We start from the raw sequence: 24063 nt of genomic DNA on the forward strand, positions 1-24063 counted from the left end.
TGTATAGCCACAAAGTTTAAGTAAAACTCACCTTCGTGTCAGTGAATGTATAACGAGGTGAACATCTTAAAGCCTTTCTCCAGCTGACTTGTTGGGGCTTCGGATCGATGTACAAACCTTGGCCAAGCACTGCAAGCACCTAATGTAAATGATATTTGTATTGGATCGGAAACAATAGAGCAGCTTTACCCCGAACGCGGAAGCTGAGGTGCAAAGAGCCCATAGCTATGAGAGGCCCCCTGGGCCAAAACCTACAAACTCTCTACTACATCTGCGGTGTGTTGGCGTCATTACAGTATTTACTTACAGTACACCACTTTAAAAGGTAATTACAGGATTACAAAGGTAAATGTCCAGTAAAATACTGGTATCTACAGACGCCAGCTTTTTTTTTTTTTTACCGTTTTTCTGAAAGAACGGTTAAAAAAAAACTAGCGTCTGTAGCTACCAGTATTTTTTTTAATCGTTCTTTCAGAAAAACGGTAGATTACTGTTCTTTCGAAAAAACGGTAAACTACTGGCAGCTACAGACGCCAGTATTTTACCGTTCTTTTAAAAAACTGTAAACTACTGGCAGCTATAAACGCCAGAAGTTTACCGTTATTTCACAGTATCTATACCGTACTTGCATTGACGGTAATCTACTGTCAGGATTAATTACGGTACAGCTACTGTGCATTTACAGTAAACTTCTGGCGTCTATAGCTGCCAGTATTTGACTGGATTTACAGGATCATTTCTTAGTGTGCTGGATGGCTCCATATATCACCCAGGGCTGGATCAGCAAAACAACCCAAACTAGGAAAACAAAAAGGAACGTCATAAATTCCAAACATGCCAGCATCTTGGCAAAATGTCTCCTTTAAAGCAGATCCAGATGAAAGAAATCCACAGTGATCTATTTTACAAGTAATACTGTTCATACTGTACAGAATCTTACATCTTACATTTTATATTTTATGCATTTATCTTATTTTTTATTTTTTATATTGTAATTGATCTGTGTGTATGTGTATGCTGCAACTGCACAGTAATTTCCCAGTTGGGATGAATAAAGTACTTCTATCTATCTATCTATCTATCTATCTATCTATCTATCTATCTATCTATCTATCTATCTATCTATCTATCTGTCTATCTATCTATCTATCTATCTATCTATCTATCTATCTATCTATCTATCTGTCATCTACTGATTTCTGTTAGAAAAATGTATGAAAATGCTTCTTCTTACCTCTGAGCTTTATTCATCCATCAGAGCTCAACCTTATCAAGATATGCAAATGTTTTCTCCGTCATCTTTATGTCTAGATTTAATGGACTGGACTGCAACAGAAGCTTCTGATTGTGTATATGCCATGACGCCCTTTAAAGGAAAAAAACAAACACATACGTTGGAGTATTCAGAAAAACTTTGAAGGTAAAAGGGATTTTCATTCGATTATGCTTAAAAGAAATATTCTTTTAAAATTAATTATAGAAAGTCTGACCAAAGAGCAATGTGGTGAGAATTTTCAAAGAAATGAGTCATCGACAACTTAATGAGATAAATGTAGAATATATTTCTTTGTGTTGGGATGTAAGGAAAGAATTTTCTGTCTGGGAAGAAATCAAAAACAGCTGTCAGCTCTCAAAGCAGTAACCTGCATCTTACATCTGGTTCTGAGCGAGAACAAAAGATTTTCATCTTAAAAGCATTTTTCATGCCCAGCCCAGTGATTAGAGACGTACAAAAGCATCCTCATAACGTGGGTCGAACAACTGAGGATGTGTGAGGATGTGAGGTGCTTGTGTTCAGTTTGAGAGGAACGTGCTCTGGAGGAGGGTCGTCTTTTTAAAAATCCTGCGGCTCCAAATTAAAGACTGTCCCTGCAATGCACAGAAGAGTTTGCTTACAAAGCTGGTGGAGCAGCTCTTGTAATTTATCACCCAGACTTAAATTTGTGCCGCCAGTACAGGTATCACCTTATGAAGGTCAATGAGGCAAAAAATAAAAGCCCCCTCCTCCTGAGGACAACCTTTTTTCAGAGCGCCAAGAGAAACTCAGACTCTAAAGCCAAAGATGCTGAGGCATGAACCTTTCATTTCTGTTGGATTGCATTTGCACTGAAGTTGTACCGTTTTGTGCAGGACGTGTCCCTTACCTGACTCTAACTTTGAACATATGTGGCTGTTAGAGCCAAAAAAAAGCTTACAGTGCCAATTTTTCACAGTGTGCCGTGAAGCAATACATGAAGTCCCTGCGGACAATGGAGATGCCTCGTTTTGCAAAGAGGAGGTAATCACGTATAACTCCTCAAACATCAGCTGGACACGGGAGTCATAAATGAGAGCTCACCACTTGGCACTTCTGCAGATTGCACTGTCACGACGTAAACAAGGCAAAGAATGAGGAAGGGCTCATCTGATAGGAAATGTCAGAGCATGATTGGATTAAAAAAAACGAAACTAAATTGGGGTCATTAATCATCAGCTAGAAAAACAGTGACAGATCTGGTTCGCCAAAGCTCTCCTCTGGAACTAAGCTGAGTGCCACCCGGAAATTGTGCAATTACTTTAACACCTGATTTAAATGAAGGGTATGCATGGCAGTGTCAATTGTTAATTAGGGAAAAACAGCTCACATCATTTAGAGATAATTTCCGTCACAAGGAGTCGGGTTATCCTGCCTTTGCGAGAGCAACAACATGCAGTGCCTTGCAAAAACACTAACCGTTTCCAAACTTAATGAGATCCACTCATCTATGCAGCCATGGTTTATACCTGCTTCTCCCTGCAGGGTCACAGAGGGCTGGTGCCTAACTACAGGGGTCAGGTCACTGACCCACTATCACAGAATAAACAGCCACACTTCCATTTAAGTGAATTTGGGGAACAGTCATCATTTTGGGCTCTAGGAGGAAGCACTGCAGCCTCATCTTTTTTTTTTTTTAGGTTACAACTACATTTTTTTTTATTTTCATAGAACTTAATGTGACAGACAAAGACAAAGTAGTGGATAATTTTGAAATTATACACTTCTAAGCTTTCTCTAAGCAATCATTTATTCATAGTCAAACTAGAAGCTATTGTTGCACAACACTGCTTTGTATAGTTGAAACCAAGATATTTTCATGGGTTTGACCCAAGTATTATAGTTTAATAGATGATTCTCCCCGTTATTTTGATTTGGAAGTTTGGTTTCACTCAACTTCAGACAGTGAGAGAAAAATGTGTGTGTGTTTTTATTCCATAAATGTAAATATCTGGTTTCAGTAGAATGTAGGTCAAAAACCGTTTTGGTCTCATCTGAGCAGAGCACATGCTTGCTATGTAGAGATATGAACACTCATAAATCTGAGCTTTTGAGATCAAATCACACTCTGACCAACACTATGACTCCTTGACAATAATAGACTGAATGAAAATAATGTTTTATCTAGCAGATGATTTCCCCAAAACTATGGAAACCAAGCAGTGTGTATGACCCTGAACCTATTAGGATTTAAACAACAAAAGCAAAAACAAAACTCTTTATTTAGACCCATGCTCATACAAGCTTAATTAATTTGCAAGAATTTATTTCTTTATTAGCAGTCATATAGTTAAAATGCATGCCTCGGACCTTAAGCATTGCAAAAAGCCACTCCAACTAGTTTTGTGTTTTCTATTGCCATCTTTTTCAGGACCCCAAACAATTCTTTTGTAAAAAGCTGTGGAATTAATTTGTATTAACGGCTTACTGATGCGACATAGTGCTGATGGTGGGGTGAAAAGTCCCTGATGGGATCACAAGGGGCAACTTCTGTGAACGATCCAAGGCTGACACAGGAAGGAATGGGACTAACAAGACAAAGAAACCATTTGCAATTTCAAAGAAGTTCTGCCTCAGCTGAAATCTTCCTGGGGCCTAACAGCCTGCAGAGTTGCTTCTGTGTGATCTTTGAAGTCATTGCAAGCTTGGTTTTGCTTTGCCTTCATCCACCTGCAGCAGAGACAAAATTCAGCTCAGTGAGGACGATCTGTTTTTATGCTCTTCACAATTAGACAGATGTGTCCAACTGAAACCCAAGTTGGTTCAGAGAAACTAATTAGTGATCTGAACCAAAAACCCCTCTCCTGTCCTGTTCTATAAAATTCATGTAACACTCTCATCAATTCCTTAAGGTTTTCTCACAATCATTCAGTAACTTCTTCCATAAAGAGCAGATTTGATGTGTGCATGACAACTAGTTGTCTTGTAGACATATTCTTCAACCTGAGCTGTGGATCTCTGCGCTTTCTCTGGTAAAAGCTCTTGTCCATTTAGGTGGACATTCCTATCTTAATAGGTTGGCGTTTCTGCCATAAATTTTCAGATGACAGATTTAAACAGAGCTTGCAGATACTTAAAGCTGTGGATTAGGTCTGTCATTGTTAATACGTTAACTCATGCGACTAATCTAAAAAGTTTAACGCATTAATTTGACATAATGCAGATTAATCGTATTACCTATTTGACCTGAAAGCCTCTCTCCCACAGAGGGTTACTTAGTTCAAAGCAGTGCATTAAACAGTGTTGTGCTGCGTTCAAAACAGAGCCACAAACGCAGCTGTAAATATGAGTGAGGAGCGTCAGACGACGTGTTCAACGGAAAATTTAGCTTTAAAAATCACCGCAGTTAGAATGGGATCTCCGTAGACATCGGCTGTAGACCTCAATGCAGCCGTTCCAATCAAATCCTGTTCTCAGATCTGTTCTCTCTGCCCCTTTCCTGTCAGATTACTGTCAAATAAAGGGCACTAGATCCAAAAAAAATTGTTACACACACACACACACAAAAAACAAAACAAAACACAGCAATGGTGATTGGGTAAAACCAAGCTAGTACAGCCTACTTATTGCAGTGATGAATTATCTTTCCACGGAAGCACAGCCAGTTTCTATTTAACATTTCTAAACTATGTTTGAAACAAAATGCTGACTTTTAAACCTTCTTTAAAACCCATAAAAGTGAGAAAAGCCTGTCGACAATGTCGAGTATAAAACATAAGACAAAACATTTTCTCAAACATTTTTTTAGAAAGTTTGGATTTTTACATTTCAAGTTTACCAAATTAAGCTAGGTGATTAATTGTTATTAATCAAGGCAATGAGTGTGATTAATCAGACTAATCTTTTTAATCGATTGATAGCACTAATTGGACATTAATTTATAAACTAACTCTGCTTAAAATCTCTCTACGTCTTTCTCTATGTGGCTCCTGTAGATCTTCACTACTGATTTTAAATAAGAGGACTATTGTCTTATTTAGACAACTTTCAGAGAGCTTTGCATTAAGAGGAAACTGCTTTATTATAATCTATCCAAGCCATTATCTTTCACCCAATAACCCAGTTTAGTGATGCTCAGCGCTCGCTGCAATTAACTCGAAGCAACAGGGTTTCCGCTAATGCATCGCATTTCTCTACTCACTGTGTCAGTGAAACAAACTGCATCCCCGAGGGCTGCTTCTGCAAAATGATAGCATGCTAGCTGGAGTTGAAGGGGGCATGTTAGGGCCTGACGCCCCACCACCCTTCAGTTCTCCCACCACAAGCAGAGCAGACATCTCAGCACAAGGCTGATTGCCCCACTGTGACTAAATCTAATCAGAGGCTGCATGACTCGTGCATAACTCATTGCAGGGCCAATCGATGCTTATTTTGCTTTTTTTTGCGTGGATTATTGATATCTTCTATAAAATCCACGTTTTTTTTCCCCTTTTGAGTAGCTGACTCTCCACCAAGCAAGGCCAAAGTGGCTCTGTTTAATGCAGCGAGAACAGGAGTGAGGACGTGGGAAGATGTACATCTCGCATCTAATTTCTTTCCCCACTTGTACAGTATGTTAAAGAAGTCTCAGTCTCTCTGTGTGTGTGTCGAAGAGGTTGTGTGTGTTTTATCAGTGTGTTTGTGTATGCTCCAAGGCAGTTGGTTTCTTTAGCGTTCCTGTTTGGTCTCCAGTGATTCAGTCTCACAGATAGATTTGTTTGCATAACTAATAGAAATGTGGGAATGTCTTGCTTTTTCATCTTAAAATGTTAGACTCTGCACAGGTTTATTTTTAGCTGCACTTGTATGAGGTCAGTTTAAAAAAGTGAAAGTCATTCGCAATACAGACTCAGGCAGATGAATAGAATCCAAATATTTATGTCTGATGATTGCAGCTAATGAAAACCTCATTCATTTTCTTAGAAAATGTGAAGTTTGTAAAATGGCAATAAAATTGGATTTTTAACAGAAATGTGATGTTATGACCATGTCGGACTTTCTTTTGCTTAGATGGGGAAAACTATTGCCTCAGCAGTCTGTAGACACTCAGGCACCATTCACAAACGAGCATCAAACCTGCATAAAGAAGCTGGCTGTATCCAAGCTAGCTAGTGGAAAGTTTAGTGGAAGGAAATAGCAGGGGAGATTGAAAAGGTGTTGATTGCAGCTGGATTCTTTGTTTTATGAGTCGTCATATACAAACCTATCAAATGGATACTATCATTATGTGAGAAAATACGTATATTTGTTTTATTTACTGTGAACCATTAACACCTAAATGAGTTTTGTTTGCCGAATTAAACTCTGGCAACATTTTTTTTTAGATAAACCTAAAGTTAACTTATTTTATTTTTACAGCAGAGTTGTTCCATAAATTTCCACATCTCCAAAAGCCACACATATATGGACACGTGCTACAGTTTAGCTTCATGTTTAGAAAGAATCACCTAATCACTCAACAATTTATTTTCCCACAATTGTATCCTGTCGTGTGCATAATGTATGCAGCGGCAATATTACAAGTGCAATAATCACACATTCCTCAGGCAAACTGGGCACCCTGTTCTGTCCTATCGCATGCAAATTTAATACGGTTTTATTGGCGGACAAGATGAGTGTTATTCCTCCGAATGAATCAGACATGCAGGGTTTATGTTCGTTTTCATTACTAGGCTTGAGACTCCCTTCCTGTAAGCGTGTAAGCACAGAGTTGTTGATTCCTCAGACAGCGTTAAGGGCTGGTGATGGTTGCTGCGTCAACATAGGCCGTGACTGCAGGTCGACCAGGTTTGAGATGCAGAAAGTAAAGCGTTCAAATCGACAAATCAGTTTAAAAGTTCAGCCATTATGAGCAGAAATGTCACATTTATTTTAAGCTTTCAAAAGGGCTTATTTTTTTCTTGGCGTGATGATTACACAACATATAACTTTGATGACTTTTCATCAACTTTCAACCTACGTAATGCAATTAGGGTCAAAAGTACACATAATCATTCCAACACTACTGACATTAGGTTACATTTCTCCAGTTAAGTTGTTTTTTTATACAATTTCTGCAACCATCAATAAGTCAAACATCTGAATGGATATCTGGCCCCTCATTTAAATTGGTTGGTTTGCTACCATTGACCTACCTTTTAAAGGGGAAGTATTAAGTATTTTCCATGCACATAGTGCCAATTTATACCACAGACAAATAACTGTTGCCTTCAGTTATTATAAAACTCCAGGGTATACCAAATATGACTTAAAAGAAATTTGACTTTGGGCCTCTCTGTGTTTAAGAAACTCCTGCTACAGTCTCTGAAAAGCAAGACTGACTGACGAGAATTATGCCAGAAGATTGCTGATATGTTTATCAAAGTGTGCGGTTTACATAATTAGAGATTCATCTCAAAAAGTAAATTTAAACTGAAGCCTCCTAAATTACACATGCTATATGTAAAGTAACCGTTATTTCAAAGTAAGTGAGCAGAACTACCATCCAAATGAAACAGAGGAAATGCTGCTTCTTGTGAGCCATCAAGTTGTTAATGTATTTTCATTTGTGTGTGCTAGTTCTAGTCAAAGCTGCAACATCCATTTCTCTATTGAGACTTTTTTTTCTCTCTCTCTCATGATGACAAAGCCGCTTCCCCGTCCCCTCATTGCTGTAAAGCACCATAAGTCGAAAGAGTCATCCAAAAGACTTAGTGCCATTGGTGACAAAGCCTCTTGTTCATGCTTACACAAATTCTCATTGTAGTGCGACATTATTTCTGGGGCCTGTTCCTGCTGCAACAGGAAGATGTGAAAAATCCAGACTGCAATTATATTCTAGCTTAATTACTTCCATTTACCAAGGTATTAATTCAGATCTCTCTCCTCAAGCCCCTGCTGATTCTAACCTGACAGATTGTTGCGCATAGCTTCTGCACATAAGCCTACCTGGATTATTAACTGTTCAGGTCTTATACTGTGGCAATACGATGAAATACAATCAATGAATTAAATGTAGACAAAATAATTTAGCATGTTGAGTTGAAATTTGAGACTGACGGGAATGGAAATTTTGTGCATGTGCTACAAAAATCAACTGCTTGTTTATTCATTTATGCTAGTTTCTTATCCAGCACAGATAGTTCAAACCCTTAGTAACAAAAAATTAAAACCGTCAAGAGTATTTATTTGTCTAAAATGCAGCTTATCTAGTTGGACATAAGTTGGGTTTATTACCACATTGGGAACAACAAAAGCTGAATTTTCTACAACCTATTGTAAGCAACGGTTTTCAAAAGATTTGTGGAAAACTGAGTTATGGGATTTGTTTTCTGCTGGAATTTATTTGGTAATCATGTAATGTGCTTATTTTTTATTTTATCAAAGTACTTGAACCCGCACAAAATTGTACATTTTATTCACGTTGATTACATAATGTTCCCAAATTAAATCAGATTAAAGTGTTCCATTCAAGTACGCTGTACTAAAGTCGACATTTTACTAGTTTTTTTACTCTTACTTGAGGAATTGTTTTAATGACAACTTTTTACTTCTTAAGTAAAAGTACACCGAGGTATTACTAAGCTTACTTGAGTACATTGTTTGGCTCCTGTATCCATCTCTCCTTGATGGTCTAAATGCTAAACACAGAGTTATAACTTGCTAAACTGGGAGTGAGATTCATTCAAATCAGGACTTATTCATATTTTATTAAGGACTGTTAGTAGATTAGAACAAACACAGCAAATTGCATATTTATATTATGTGCAGATTATGATTTTATAGCTTTTGTAATGTTTTTATATTCATACAAACTGATCCATTGTATTTTCATTCAAGAAATGTTTAATTAAAACATTAAAAGTCATTTCCCTTTGCAGGCCAAAGTTACCAATAATGAATTTGCTATTATACTGTTTTTGCCTGGTTAAATAAAGGTCATATATAATTAGTTCTAATCTATTCTGCACTTATTTATCCTGTAAGAACATTGAAGTTCATAAGATTAGAAGATTATTACCGCATCTTCATTTTTGAAGAAGCAACAATGACGTAGGCAAGCCCGTTCAAACTTTATTGCAGGAAGTGGGCGATCCAGCTGTTGCTAAATATCTAGAACTAACCAGCAGGAGTCATGCGACCACTATTTCTAAGAAAAGGTAGCGGTAAAAAAAAAAAAAAAAGCTGAGAAAATCCAAAGCGGAAGTAAAGGAAGAAGTGGGGCAGGAAAACCGCTTCGTAGAGAACTCTGAGAAGTTTGCATCCACATCTGAGCTGCGTGATGTGAACGGGGGGGTGGCGGAACTTTTATTCCTCGAGTTAGAAAGTTTGGAAAAGCCGGTGCCGTTACTGTGGGGAACGATGGGACTCCCGGCGCTGGAGTTCAGTGACTCTTTTCTGGACAGCCCGGACTTCAGGGAGCGCCTCAAATACCATGAAATAGAGCTGGAGCGAACCAATAAATTCATCAAGGAGCTCATCAAGGATGGAAATATGCTGATCACTGCCCTCAAGAGTAAGTTGTCCTACACGACATGATTTATTTTCCCTTTGTTTTCTTGAATCCAGAAATAAAGGTGTAACTACCTGAGCCACAGGCGCCTCGCAATCAGGGATGCATTCATTACAGCGAAGCCTGACTGGTCGCTCTCTGAAAAAGCTGCGGTCTCCCATTGAAAACAGTAACACTAAAGAGCTAAGATCAACACAAAACCCGCAAATAATTCATTATGCCAACGTCGTTTGATTCTGACTCTGTCTCCTTTGCATGTGTAAGCTGGATGTTTTTAGATCCTAAAATAAACCCCAGATTCAGAACGGAGTTACTGGTGAGATGAATTAATTTACTTTGCACGTATTTCCAGACAGAAGGCCATGGTCGGATATGGTTAGCACCGAGACAGACTTTTTGTTACATCAGTTTAATAACGGCCTACTTCTCTTTTCAGGGGTCACCCATCAGAGGTGGAGAAATTGCAAGCTTTAATCTGTGCATAAGCCGAAACTGTGAGGATGCTGTCACTTTCTATCACGGGTCATTGTCCTCTCTCTCTCTCTTTCTCTCCCCCTCTCGCTCTCTCTTTCTCTCCAAGCACAGTCCAGAACTCCATCCTACTAATGAGACTGGACTTCCTGTTCTGATGTACACACGTGGGAATCGCTGTCTAGTTTCCTAATATCAGACATGAGTCTGTAAAAGGAGAAGGATTTGAAATGTGGACGGCCTTTAAATATGGAAAACATCCACGTTGGAACTGAATATGTGGGGCACGGATAGGCATTCCCATACCGATAACTTTTTTTTTTTCATTTCTTTGCAAGTTAACTATCATATTTTAATCCAGAAAAAAAAATATATATGCTTTTACACTGTTTTATGAAGTGTATGACGTCCTCATGTAGCACAATAGCCCCACAACATGATGCTGTCACTCCCATTCTTCACAGTTAGGGTGTGACAAGCATCCCTGTTTTTATTCCAAATGTAGTATTTGTGATAAAAGCCAAACAGTTCCACTTTAGTTTCATCCGTATGTTCAAAACGAAGGTCTTTGCTGCCGCAATCTGGCTTTTTATGTTTCTTTTGAAGTAAAGTCGTCTTCCTTGCTGAGTGGTCTTTCAGTAAATATCTCATTTTAAAGACAGTAAATAAATCTAACATATTATTTTTCTCATTTAGCAATTTTTGTATATATATATATAATATATAGTTTGATAAATTCTGACAAAACAAAGGAAATTTGGTCTGCTTTGACGTCACAGTCAGAAATAAAGATGCACTTGAGTTTTAGTCGGTGTTTGTACATATCTGATTTCAACTTTAGTAACTTCTGTAGGGAGTTGGAAAAGTTAGATTTGAGCAAAAACAACTTTGCTGTGAGCTTTACATTCTTTTGAATATTTCAGTATGTTTTTATCGTATGCAAATAGTTCAATGATTACACCTTTTGAAGTATATGTTATAACTGCTGCTAGAGTTTTATGTAAATCTTCAAACACAATGTTGGCCAGATGGATCTTTTGATGGAATTCAAAACATTCATTTTCCAAATGTATAATTTCAGTCTGTATAATCTGGTTGTGAGTTTGTTGTCCTCTGAGCATAATTTTGGTCCTTGGTGTTTTCAGTAAATAGAGATTATTGGAACAGTCAAAGGGAGAAGATTAAACCAATTTTATGGTGTCTTGATAATCAAGCCCAGACATTGCTTATGTTTGCACATAAACATATAAAAGAAAAACAAAAATAAATCTGTTTCAACAGCTGTAAATACTCCAGAGTGGAACCTGCATGGGGAAAAAAATAAGTATGCTATGGAAAATGTAGTACTTAGTTTGCAGCATGTTGATGATGGCAGGTGAGGCTGTCGGCTTATTTATCACATTTTGTTTGCCTCATTGCTTCTTGTCGTTAAGGTATTACCAATATAACAAAAAAGGTAAACATCTGTCATGACTTTTTTTTTAGTTGTGTTTAGGTTGACTTTCCTGATTAGAACATTGTTTAGCTTATGGCTTAGTTTTAGGGCTGATATGTCATTAATTTGTCCTATTACTCATTTGTTTGTCAATTCACCTCTTCTCCATTCCTTAGCCCCTCTTCATAAATGTACTGTTGGTTTTCTTGTGTTACTTCCTCCATTCAGCTTCCGTCATCTTTGCTTTTACCGCCTATGTTTGCTTGCTTTGCTGCTTCAGGGTTTCGGAGTATGAAATCTTTATCGTCCATTGTCCATTATCCACTTACCCTTGTATAGTCACAGCAGAGCTGGTTCCTATTTTCAGAGATCATTTGGAAAGATGTGCATCTTGGTCACCTACTCATTAATTATTTTCAGTTAATTATTAAACATTAAAGTTGGCGTACATTCTGTCTACCTACTGTTACTGTGAAATACAAATTGGATAAATGTTCCGACTTTATCTTTCCAATGTCATGCCAGGGAACTGTTCAATCAATTGTTGACAAAATATTATAAAGAAGATTTCAGCACATGTGTCAAAAGCAGCAGCTCAGAAAAAATGTTGCCCAAAGCTGTCTGATAACGCAGCGCCACATGAGCAGAGCTTACACAGTGCTATCATTTTGGATCCATCAGCAAAGTTATTACCACCTTTATTTTTTTTAATGTTGGTCATTTGTCATTTAGGGCGTCTCATTTTTTCAGCATCATTTGCAACTAATGAACAGGAAATTAACACTTGTGCATTTAATCAGCAGAAAAGGTGAATTCTCATGCAGCCTCTTGAAAACCTGCGTGAAAATTCGGCTGAATGTTGCCTAAGTAGAAACTCTTTGAAAATGGCTAACCAGTGAGAGCGGGCGATAAGATGGTATTAGATTGGGAAGGATTAGAACATGTTGAAGAACCGCCAAAGCAAAGAGATTGTGATGCTGTTTGTATAGAAGATTCAGTCCGTTGCCTTTTAATTCTCTTATGCTGATGCATCAGCTTTATTTTCCTCCCTATGCTTTAGCAACATAAGCTCGATCGTACAGAGCAGGAGAGCACTTTGTATGTTGGTGGTGTATAACTTTTAAATGTAACTTCAGTTTTTGAGTTAAGCTGCAGAACTTGCTGGAAAATTTGCACAGATTGGTGAAAAATCTATGTTCCTTGGCATGAATACGTCTTTAATGGGAACATTGTGATCAGATGTTATTTACATTTTTAAAAATGTGAGATATTTCTGCCATAACTCTCACAATATCAGCTGACATTTCACAATATCATATTTTAAGTTTTCACAAAAATGCTCTTCTGATTGCTGCGGGTGATTTACTTACAGGACAGTCAATAGTAAACTTCAGAAATAGCAAATGGAAATTTGCAATTAATACAAAATATTTGTGAATACAATACAGAGACATATATATAATCAGTGTGTAAATAAAGCAAACAAAAAAAAGAAACAGCTGTTCTTTTGTTTATGACACCATGTCTATGATTATATAAAAAAATTCTAACAAAATGCTGATATATAGGTGATAACATCAACAACATCAGCATTAACGACATGCCAAATTTAAAAAAAAGAGCACTGTGATCATGGCTGTTTAAGTAATTAATGTCTATTGATTGTCTGGAAACACTGGCAGATAACTTTTCAGTAATGGAAAAAAAAATCTGAAACCTCACCTATGCAGTCCACATTTCCAGTTAATTAAAGATGCATCTTTATCCATTTTCTGCACGTTTCTGCCTGAACCAAATGAAAATATGTTAACTGTAATGAGGAAAATCAGGCTGTATTTCTTTTTTTTTTTTTTTTTTTGAAACCTGAAACATTTATTTACATCTCTATAGATTTTAGCAAGTCGATCACATTGCCCAGCAATCTTATTGGTTATATTTATGGCAACAGATCCATTTGTTTTACTCTCTCAACCTTTCCTGTTTTTCCTATCTCTGTTGCATATAGCTGTGTGCTTAGGATTTGCATTTTCTGCGTGTCCTCTTGATGACTATTCCCAGATGTATATTGATATTTTCGTCACTGCCATATTGTATGACTGCAGTATTATAAGCTTGTCCCTAGTGTAAACAGAGCAAATGTGTAGTTGCTTGGCAACTGCGTTGGTCTACGATGGCTGAAGTAATAACATTGTTGAAAATAAAAAGGAAAACCAACTGAAGGGATGGCAGCGTTTGAAAAAGCCACCAGCGATTATCTAAACATTAGTTTAAAATGAAGTTGGGAAAAGTTGAAGAAAGAAAAAAAAGAATTTTGATTCTATTTAGATTTTTTTTAAATAGTCTTCAAAGAAGCATGTTTTGCTAAATAGTGAGGATAATAATAATATAGTGGAATGTTACTCACCCGCCTAAGGGCCACATCCTGAAAGGCTCTGATCTTTTCTTATCAGTACAGGAAGTAAAAGATATTATGATGTGAGAGAATGAGAAACTAAATGCTGATTTTCAACAGGAAGTCTGTGTACTTAGTGTACTTGGAAAACAGGAGTTATTGAATCATTCTTGCCAGAGACTATTTGTTTAAGACAACTTTTTACAAATGTTCTCAGTAGCAATTCTTGAGAACATTTGCAGCAACTTAAAAACCTCTTTGCCACTATTTAAAATCTTGAGCTCAAGCTGCCGAGGGTCCACAAGATTCAGTTAAAAGTTCACATCTTTATATTTCATAAATGTGCAAAACATGCAAGTAAATGAGTAAAGCTACAAAGAAAGACAATTTTCTATTGTGTAATTATCTAATATTGTGAAGCCCCAATACTAGGTTTATTTTGACTGCCACACTGCACAACATACAAAAGAAAATAAAAATAAAAAGTAGCTGCAGTCTAGTTTACCTTCTGGAGCTTTTAACCATTTGGGTCATCACGTCTTACTTCTGTGTGAATGATTTTGTATTTCCCAGGGAAGTATAGGGCCAATCCTATTTTATATCTGTCTAGCAGAGAAGCAGTTCAGGCAGTGAGCATTGCAGCTCTGCTGGACACCAATATCCTCCTAAATGTTTTATTAATGGGTGTGAGGATGGCTAGTATCAGGACATCAATATCCTGTGCAAAAGGTTTAATACCAAAGAGCACCTTAGCATTCAACTTTGTACTAAACTTTTAAGCTTTTTCTTTTAACTTGTGTATTTTTTTATATGCTTGCCAAACTTTGCTTATTTGGAATGTCAATACTGATGTACTCATCATCAGTATTGCCAAATTATTCTAAAAACATGGTAAATTAATTTGCTACATTTGTCAGAAATTATCACTGTGTATGTTTCCTTGTATCAACACTTAAAGCAAAGAAAGGCCCCTTACTTTATTCAATTCTGAGCCATCCTTACAAAAGTTTCTGCAAGAGACCTGACTGGGGTGAAAATTCTTGCAGCATGACAGCAACGCCCAATGTACAGGAACAGTGAAGATGAAATATCTTTAGCCAGGAGCTGAACAAGAGGCAGTGCAACAGATGGCCTGGCTCCCACAGAGTCCTGACCTTAACACTGTGCAGTCACTTTGAGATTAGATGAACAGACAGTGGACACCTAGCAAGAAACACTGAGAGCTTGGAGCACGCTCTCTATGAGCCCCTTTAAAAGCTACACTAAGAAGCAGGAATAGTTTTAAAGCCACACATTGAATGTATGAATGTATAGGTATGCACATGTTCGCTGTAATCAATGTCTCTTAAATAGTGTTGAAAAAAATTTCAAATCTACATTATTACACATTCCAAATAAATTCCAAATTTGTTGCGGTTTGATCAGGTGCAAGTAAGATCTCGCAGCAGCTGCTGTCATTAGTGGAGCCATGTCTGTGGTTGGCAGCTACTGTTCACACCTGGTGTAGATAACAACTGCTGACTTTTATTAATCCCTCTTGCTTGACTGCTATAATTCAGTACAATAAAGACACTAATTATCCCTTTGTGAGCTGAATGTGAACAGCCGCATAGACAAGGGAAATAATTAGTAGGTAGGCAAGTTTTCAGCTGAGCTCTATGGGCACCAAGCCACAAACCTAATTGTAACCATATGATAAACATAAAATAAATGTGGGAACATTTATAGTCCCTGTATCTGATGGGGGGGGGAATAAAACATCCTTATGATGATGTTCTTGGTATACATAGATTGTTTGACATTGTTAGTTCATGGAAACGTTCAAACTTGGAAAGTTTGGGACTTTGCTGATAAACTGGTGTATGTAGAACCAATAGATATTAGGCTTCGATAACAATTTGAGAGGCACATCCATCTGGAGAACTGCTTGGATCCAGCATTTGTTAAACTAAAATAAGTCAAATAGATTAATGGTGGGCACCACTAATTAAAAAGTTAGTTGAGCTATAATGCTAAAGCACTAATCGTAAACAGTAGAACTGTATGAGCTAAAGTGCTACATGTTGCTTAGTGGAGTGCTAAAGTGCTAAATTTAGCACTCCACTAATCAACTCTGTCGCTGATTTTGCCTAATTGACCTCAGTAGGGTTTCTATCAGAAAGCACTAAGGACATATTGATTTGCATTCAAATCATCTTTTAATACATGCAGATGATACAATATTTATATAGGAGAAACTTGAAAATATTTTCCATTGGTTTCACACAGATATTAGTATAAAAAATAAAAATTCTGGAAGGGCGGCAAATATTCAAAAGATTTTTGTAGACATTTTCCATCCGGCCCTCAGGTAAAATGTCTCGAGTTAGAGTGTGAGAAAATAGCAAACAAATTCTCTTTTTTGTTTTCTTTGTTCTTCAGATATATTTTTTGCAGGTTCTTGTCCAAATGAATAAGCTGGATAAAAGCTGGTGCTTCACCTGTTATTCTGCTAACTCATATTTCTTTTCCCATTCCTGTTACTGAGGGTTGATAAATGGTTTAACAAATAAAACCAGTTCCATCAGACATCAGTTAGTTTTATCCACACGTTTTCAGTCAAAGATAAGAATTCCCATCAGACACTCTATTTAAATCCTTTTAAGCTATCAAACAGAGGAAAGGTTTTTCCCATGAGGTAAAGTTGGCTAAATTAATCTCTGTTGTGTAAGATCAGCTTTAAATTAGCTCATTTTTCATACATTTATATAATCCAGAAAAAACTCAAGAAAAGTGGTGTCAGCCTTTTTCATCAAATCTTTAGAAGAAAGAGAATAAACGCGGCTCGAATGACATAATATCCCATTTAACAGATTGACCTATTGGTGTTGCAGCAGATCTCATCATGTTGGATCAATCAAACAGACCACAGTGGTAATCATATTGTAATCTTCTGTGTAATCATTGTTGTAGGCCAATAATTCTTGGCCTATCAAACACAGTTTGGCTGACCTGCTTTCAATCTAAATATTTTATTGCTATTAAATGTGTGACTTTTTTAACAAAGCCTGTTATTTTTGGCTTCTTGTCATTTGGTCACCAAGGAGATCAGGAACGTGTTCAGATTTTATATTTACTGTATCTGCATAAAGTCAGAGTGAAAAATCTTGGAAGATTTTGAAAATATCTATTATAATTATGAGTACATATGGGGGGGGGGTGCTAGAAATCATAATTAAAGTGATAATTATAACAACTTTTGTAATATTTATTTACATTTTACCTGAGTTCTTCTTCCCTGGGATGTAAATATGTCAAATAGAGGCCAGTTTCTCCTGCCCACTCCAAAATGGGGAAGAAACAAGAGAGCTTTCTAAAGCAGATCTGTATGGATCATCTGAAGTTTTCAAAGAAAGGGACAATGAAATTAAAATGGAAGCATTTTTTTTTAATTGCAGTGCAATTTATGGTCATTGTAGCATTTGGAGGAAAAAGAAACATCCAGAGTAAAATTGGAGTCTAAGGCGATGAACATTTTGTTGACAACATCTAACCATCAATTCTGACAATAAGCTCACCAATAATGTTTTTATTTTTACTTTTGGCGTAATAACTATCAGCACATTGCCGGCTAATTTTGTATTTTTCTTATGGGTTCTTTTAGAAAATCTAAATCTCTTGACATTTCTGTGATGTTGGTTTGGCAGAGACCTTACGAGAAATTGTTATTATGCCATCTGACACCGTGTGTCTGCCACCATCCCAGTGCCCACGCCTGTTCACCCCGCTACACATTGATGTTTCCTTCCTGGGACAGATGCAGTAATGAATGGCTGACACGCACGGGGTCGTTAGTGGAAAAACAACAGCGTTTAGCTAATCTGTAAACAGCGTTTCTCCTATTTGAAACGTGTTCTGATGTGGCTGTATAGGTTTGTTCAGCCGTAATTAGCACCTTTTTAATTAAATAACCAATTAAAAGTGTAGATTTTCTACTTTTGTTTTTTCAACCTTACAAAGTGTTGGGCTTTGGGGACTCTTGTATTTGTTTGTCTGTGGACAGATGATGCTCCCAAGGCACAGCCACAGGAAATGTCCTGTAAACATGCTTGTATAACCATCCCCCATCCTCCCTCTGATAGCATTTGGCCTGACATCATTCTCCTTCCCTGTGTGGGTGTGTGTATGTGTTTTTCTCAGTGTCTGCGCCTGTTGGACTGTGACTAAGACTGAGTTTGTGTTGCAGGATTATAGCATTTATAATGTATTGCTGCAGCTTTGACTACTTATATGAATTTTAACTCGTGTAGTGGAAATGAAATACGGGGTCACATTATGTGACTCGTTTAGCAATAAAGCTGAGTGAGGCAGTAAGCTCGGCGAGGAGCTCGGATATTTTTTTGCGGCTAGATTTTGATAAAGGGATTAAAAGCTGCTTCCCCTCAGACTGGGCAGGAAAATGCGTTCGGATTCAGTCTGAGGTCTGTTTCGGAGAACTCTTTGTTTGCTCTGTCAGTCAGAGTGATTGTCACACTGAGTGGCACACTAGGGAGGATGTACAAAAAGGCACAACAGTTTGCATTTCGGAGGCGTCGAGGAAAAATGAAACATGTTACTTTCAGGCGAGAGACGGAAGTTTGTTTCATGGCGGAATAAAATTGCTGCACTTTAGTTTTACATTTGTAGCTTTCTGTCGCCGTTTACCAAGGGAAAGCGCTGTGTTTAAACAAAAACAGCCTTAGTCATCACCATTGTTTGGTTTGAAATCTAACGTTGGATATCACTGATCACGTTTTGTGGAGCAAACAATCTTCGTCAGCAACAACTCATTTGTGTGAGATAGCAAGCCTCAAATTTTAGATTTACTTTACTTTTAAAGAAAAAAAATGAACTTTTCATTTTAATTGGAGTGGAACAATGTCAGTCAACATTTTGCTAAATGTTTTAGTGTTGATACTTTGCTGGTGACACTTCGTACAATACCTTTCTGCATATAGGACGACACAATTCTTGTAAAATTTCTGAAACTTTGAGTATACAGTGAATCCCTTGGTCATCCCTGTTTTTCTTTATGTTGTCCTGAGTCATTTTCAATACTCTCTAAGTTCATCCTATGGCTTTTCTACAGGATTAAGGCCTGGAGACTGAGGTGGTCGTCTGTGTTTATGAGCAAAACCCTAACCAGAAAGTAAGGACAAAAGCAAAGGTCACATTAATTTAAGTTGAAAAGACATTAAATTGGACAGAAGACAACCTCTTGGATGCCTTGTGTAACAAAAGAAAATATGCGAATAAAGTTAAGGACGATGTCCTTTGCTGGCTATTACTGCTAACGTACTGCTCCACTTAGTGTTTAAGTGTTTCTTTCCCCTAGCCATGAACGTCCCTGTCAGAAGTTTTGTTAAATGTGTTGTCTGTGCCTTTTAAAAGGAAATCTCCTAACTCAGTCCAAAGGCTGCACCCCCTGTGATTTATGGTGGAGGCTGGCACGTCTGGCTTTTTTCATTCCGGCAGACTTGCAGGGGTAATAACTCTGATCTTTTCTTTAGAGCTCTAAAATAGGCTGTGGCACTGTATCAGCCTCTTATCAAAGACCCCATGTCAAGAACTTCCAAGTAAACAAGCTGAAAATAATGCACATGTTAAACTATTAACCACCTCATGCCCTTTTTTGGTAAATGGTAACTAGCTTTGGGCTGGCATCAGATTTTCAGGATACAGTGTTACATTGTTATCACTGTGTTTACACAAAACAATGAAAGCAAAAATGCACCAACACAATTTAACTGCTTTAATTTGAACAGGAATTTGATTTCTTCTTGCCGTACTCCTCATTAAAGAGTCACAGAAGGTGCATAAACAGCTGATATTCCCTGGATTGTTCTGATATTATACTCATGGTGCAGTTGGCTGCATAATAGATGTCAGTCATTGCATGCCAACTATAGTTTATCAAATTTGGAAATGGAACTTTCCTTGTAGGGATGAGAAAGCGTACTTCTCGCAGCTAGCAGGCTGACAGGGCACAGCAACAGGTGTAGGAGGGGATGTGCTCTATTAGTCTCATCACTCTGTACAAGACATGGTAAATGTGGCATTTAATTTAAAAAGAATATACATGTCCTGACAATTTGATGGTAAATGTCATCATGCCAGGGCACCATAAGCCTGGCATGATGATTTTAGCATGTTGTCAAAATGCGCATGCTTTTTTGTCCATCAGCTCCTTTGTTCCATCGGACAATGGAGTTCCTCACGTTATCTTAATGGTTGGGTCACATTACAGAAGAAGCTTATTGGGGGCAGGTTGGGTTTGGGATGATGGTCTTTTGGTCGTGATCGCTGTCTTTATGACCACAGATCAAGATCTGAACATTGACCAGAAAAACAGCAGCTTCACTTTTTGGCTCAGCTATTTCTGTAACAAGACAGACCGCCAACGCAGCTCAGCTGCTTTGCTTGAGGCAGAGACTGACCTCGAGTCAGAGGAAGCAGTTAACCTTTTTCTGGTTGGCAACCATGGGCTTGTATCTGATATTTGCAAAGTAAATTAAATATGTCTTTAATTTGAAGTTTAAAAACAGAAGTAGTCTGAGGATTCCTTCTCCAGTAGCTGAAGCTTTTTTCTTGCCTTAAGTGTTTGATAAACTATAAAAAATGTGCTGAAAAATATGGTCAATGTATCTTTGCCACCCCATATTTAAGCATTCCTTTAATTTTTATCAATGCTTAATCTGGTGAAAAGGCTAACTCAGCAAACAGTTTATAGATTGATTAAACGCTTGTAACAAAACGGCAAATATAGAGACAGAAGCCTTTTGTTTTTATCAATTGCAAGGTTCAGTCTGCAGGCTCCCCTCACACAGCAACACTTCCACCCCTGCTGGGCAGATGACAGGCAATTGTGATCGTACGCAGGTGAAAGAAGGCTTACCTGAAGGGCCGCTCCCCGGTTACAATCCTTCCAAATGGAATCAAAGTGGCACAATGCACCCTACTGTTGCATCAAAGAGATCTCCCCATCTCTCATTAAGCTGGGGGCATAGCAGCACACCCCTTTGAAGACCTTCTCATCTGAAATCACCAGAGTCTCCCTGACAAGATAAAGTAGCTTTAGTGTTCCTTAACACAGTGTTGATGTACAGGCTCACGGCGAGGGGTCTCATCCAAAGAGCCGCACTTTATTTTTTTAAATTCCTCACTAAATAACAAAGACGAATTCAAAGTGCAGGGATACGTTAATGCCGACGGATTCTCTTTGAGTCATCCGAGCAGAGCCCTAAATGTGGTTCACTTTCAAGCTGAAGATGAATCGTCAGAGTGTAACTTTTTAATGGAACACATTTATGCAGGTACACAAAGATGTTAAAATCTTTTGTGCACCAATCTGAGAAGAGAGTTCATTAAACCCGCTGAAAAATATGCAGATGAGTAAAAGCACAACAAATGTGTTGCTTGGTAATTAGTCTGCTGCTGAATTTTGTTAAAAGCGTACAATGGAGTGTTTTAAGGGCAGCAGATTGATTTTTAAGGGTTCCTTGTTAGATAGCTTTGTATGTCTTTTCTGCTTAATACTGGTGGGTGTTACACAAGCTCTTATATTTTAGCAAAAATGCTTTGTTTAATGCAAACATTAAGCTGTCAAGCTATTTTGAATTTCATAAGGCATAACACTAACCTTATCTGAAATAAAATGATGTATTTTTTTGGAAAGAAAAACTGTGGTAGTAGGCTAAATGACATTAATGCTGATTTTGTGAATTAATTTAAGAGGAAGTTTGAGGCACGTGATATTAAATGTAATGATATCTCTCTGTCATGTGACAGACTGTCAGTGTGTGTTTTTATAAAGTAATATTATTGAGTTCCACATATTTTGGCATCCATTTTAGGCTTGAAGTCCTGTATTAGATTGAAACTAGAAATCTGATATTTACATACAGTGTGTAGAGAATTCATAAAACACAAATCTGACATTAAATCTGACTACATTGTTCTTGTTTTGGACTTGTTAGGCCATCAAAAGTTACTTTTGTTTAGGAAATGCCAGAATACTTAGGAGATAATAATTTCAACCACATTTTAGTTCTTTCTTGAAAGCTTGAGTAGGTAACTTTTATTTAAAAAAAAAAGTGACATCTGACTCTGAAGCTTAAACTAAAGTGGCAAAGTGTTATAATGGACAGAAAAGATTCCTTTCAACTCAGTAAAGTTAATTTGTCAGCCTAAAGTCATGAGACCTTGATTTAATATAAATGTTGTGGAGGGCCTTGAATCAGACAGTTCTTGTTTGGACACTAAAAAGCCGCCCAGAGATAAAGCTGTAGAGGGAGAGTGGACAAAAGACGAAACATTTTGTTTGATCCTTTCAAGAATAAGGAGTATTCTTATGTTTTCCGACTTTTCGTTCTCATTTTTAGTTTATTTAGAAATATAGAAAAATCTAAATCTCTGTAAACCAATTATTTCTTTATTTTGCATTATGTTGTACTTTGTAAACTTTCCTTCTGTGACATGAACTTTAAAATAATTTCCTTCCATATGAACTCATGTTAGGAGGATTTAATAGTGTTATGACTTGTGTGCCTGTAATTTGGGTCCAAATGTTTTACTTGCCTTGCAGGCATCTCTCCTGTTACACTGAAACCTGAAGCAATTAAGTGTTACTAAATATAATTCAACTTTGCATAAGCCACCTCTCTATTTGTAGTGCACTTCTAGGATAATGAAACAATAATATTTGATGTACCCCTGGGAACACTTTTCTCTAGCTTTGAAATGGATTTTAAAAAGAACAAGGTTACTTTAGGTCAATGAAAAATACCACAGAAACAAAGTAACACGGAGCACAATGATTATGTTTTTGTCTGCTTCATATTTTTGTGAACAGTGCCAGGTGAAAGCTTGGGTAATCTCTGTTGCTAAGAAATGTTGAGCCAAGAAAATGGCAATCTATTTTTAGCTCCTAATTACCATGAAAAAAAAAAAAAAGAAGATGGAAGATATGGAAATAAGAATATGGCTCTCATTCATTGGCATTCATGTAGCTGATATATTTCAAACTCTTGTTTTAATGAAACCTATTTTTGATAGATTTGTACTGACTTTTCTTTTAAAAGAATTTTTTTTTAAAAAATCAGTTTTTAAAGTAATTCATTATTTTGTTAGGTACTGATTTGACTTTCTAAATTCTTTTTGACGTGGATTTAAAACGGTGTTGGAAACATTCAGCTCCATATTGATATAATGGCATCGCGCAGCTTTATCAGCTGCACATCAATGATTCAAATCTCCCGTTCCTCCACAAACCTAAGGTTTTCTTTTAGTTTGAGATCTGGTGAATGTCATTGCCGTTGGAGACACCAGCTTGAGATGATTTGAACTTTGGAACATGGTGCATTGTCCGAATGGCCATCAAAAGGCAGGTACATTGTGGTCAATGTGGTCAAATGGATAACAATACTTAAGAATGCTGTGGCGTTAAAACAATTCCTGAATTGTACTAAGAGACAGGAAGTGTGCCAAGAAAATATCCACGCTCAACTATGCCAGCTCCACCAACTTGAGCAAGGCTGTATGGATGTGATATTTATTATATACTTTCCAGTGCCACATTCTCGTGCTTCACAGTTCCTCAAAATAAGGTTGCATATCAATAAACATATGTTTGTTTGTTTATTTATTTAATCTGGTAAGTTAAGAACAAATTATTATTTAGAAAAATGATCTGGTATTAGCATTTTAGCTTTACCCAAGTTTTTGTTGATTGTGTCAGTTGTCGACGTCCATGTCCTGATGCATCAGAAAACAGATTATATCTTCAACCCTTCCAAAGTCAGACCATACCGTCTTAATGTCACAGCTTCCACTGAGGCTCAATGAACCAGGCACAGTTGTTCTGATCTTTTATTGTCCATTTGTACTAAGCCTGTCTGAATTGTACCTACAGTTTCCTAATCCTTACTGACAAAGAGAGGCTTCTGGTGTGTTCATCTAATGCTTTAGTCTATCAGCTTCAAGGT

The 24063-nt window shown here is 37.3% G+C and overlaps 1 protein-coding gene across 5 annotated transcripts in view; it reads left to right on the forward strand.

Moving 5' to 3' along the window:
• arhgap42b (Rho GTPase activating protein 42b) overlaps positions 1 to 24063 on the forward strand; it is a 122468-nt gene that overhangs the window by 20779 nt on the left and 77626 nt on the right. Inside the window, exon 1 of one of the 5 annotated variants that reach the window (XM_007569939.2) lies at positions 9426 to 9767. The exons of 1 other annotated variant lie outside the window; for it this stretch is intronic. In XM_007569939.2, coding sequence (XP_007570001.1) covers positions 9614 to 9767 — 154 coding nt within the window. In that variant the 5' untranslated portion in view covers positions 9426 to 9613. Of the gene's footprint in view, positions 1 to 9425; positions 9768 to 24063 lie in introns of those variants that run through there. 3 more of the 5 variants (XM_007569938.2, XM_007569942.2, XM_007569941.2) reach the window with 3 other exon arrangements.

The sequence above is a fragment of the Poecilia formosa genome, unplaced genomic scaffold (assembly GCF_000485575.1).
Source record: "Poecilia formosa unplaced genomic scaffold, Poecilia_formosa-5.1.2 Scaffold252, whole genome shotgun sequence".
NCBI lineage: Eukaryota > Metazoa > Chordata > Actinopteri > Cyprinodontiformes > Poeciliidae > Poecilia > Poecilia formosa.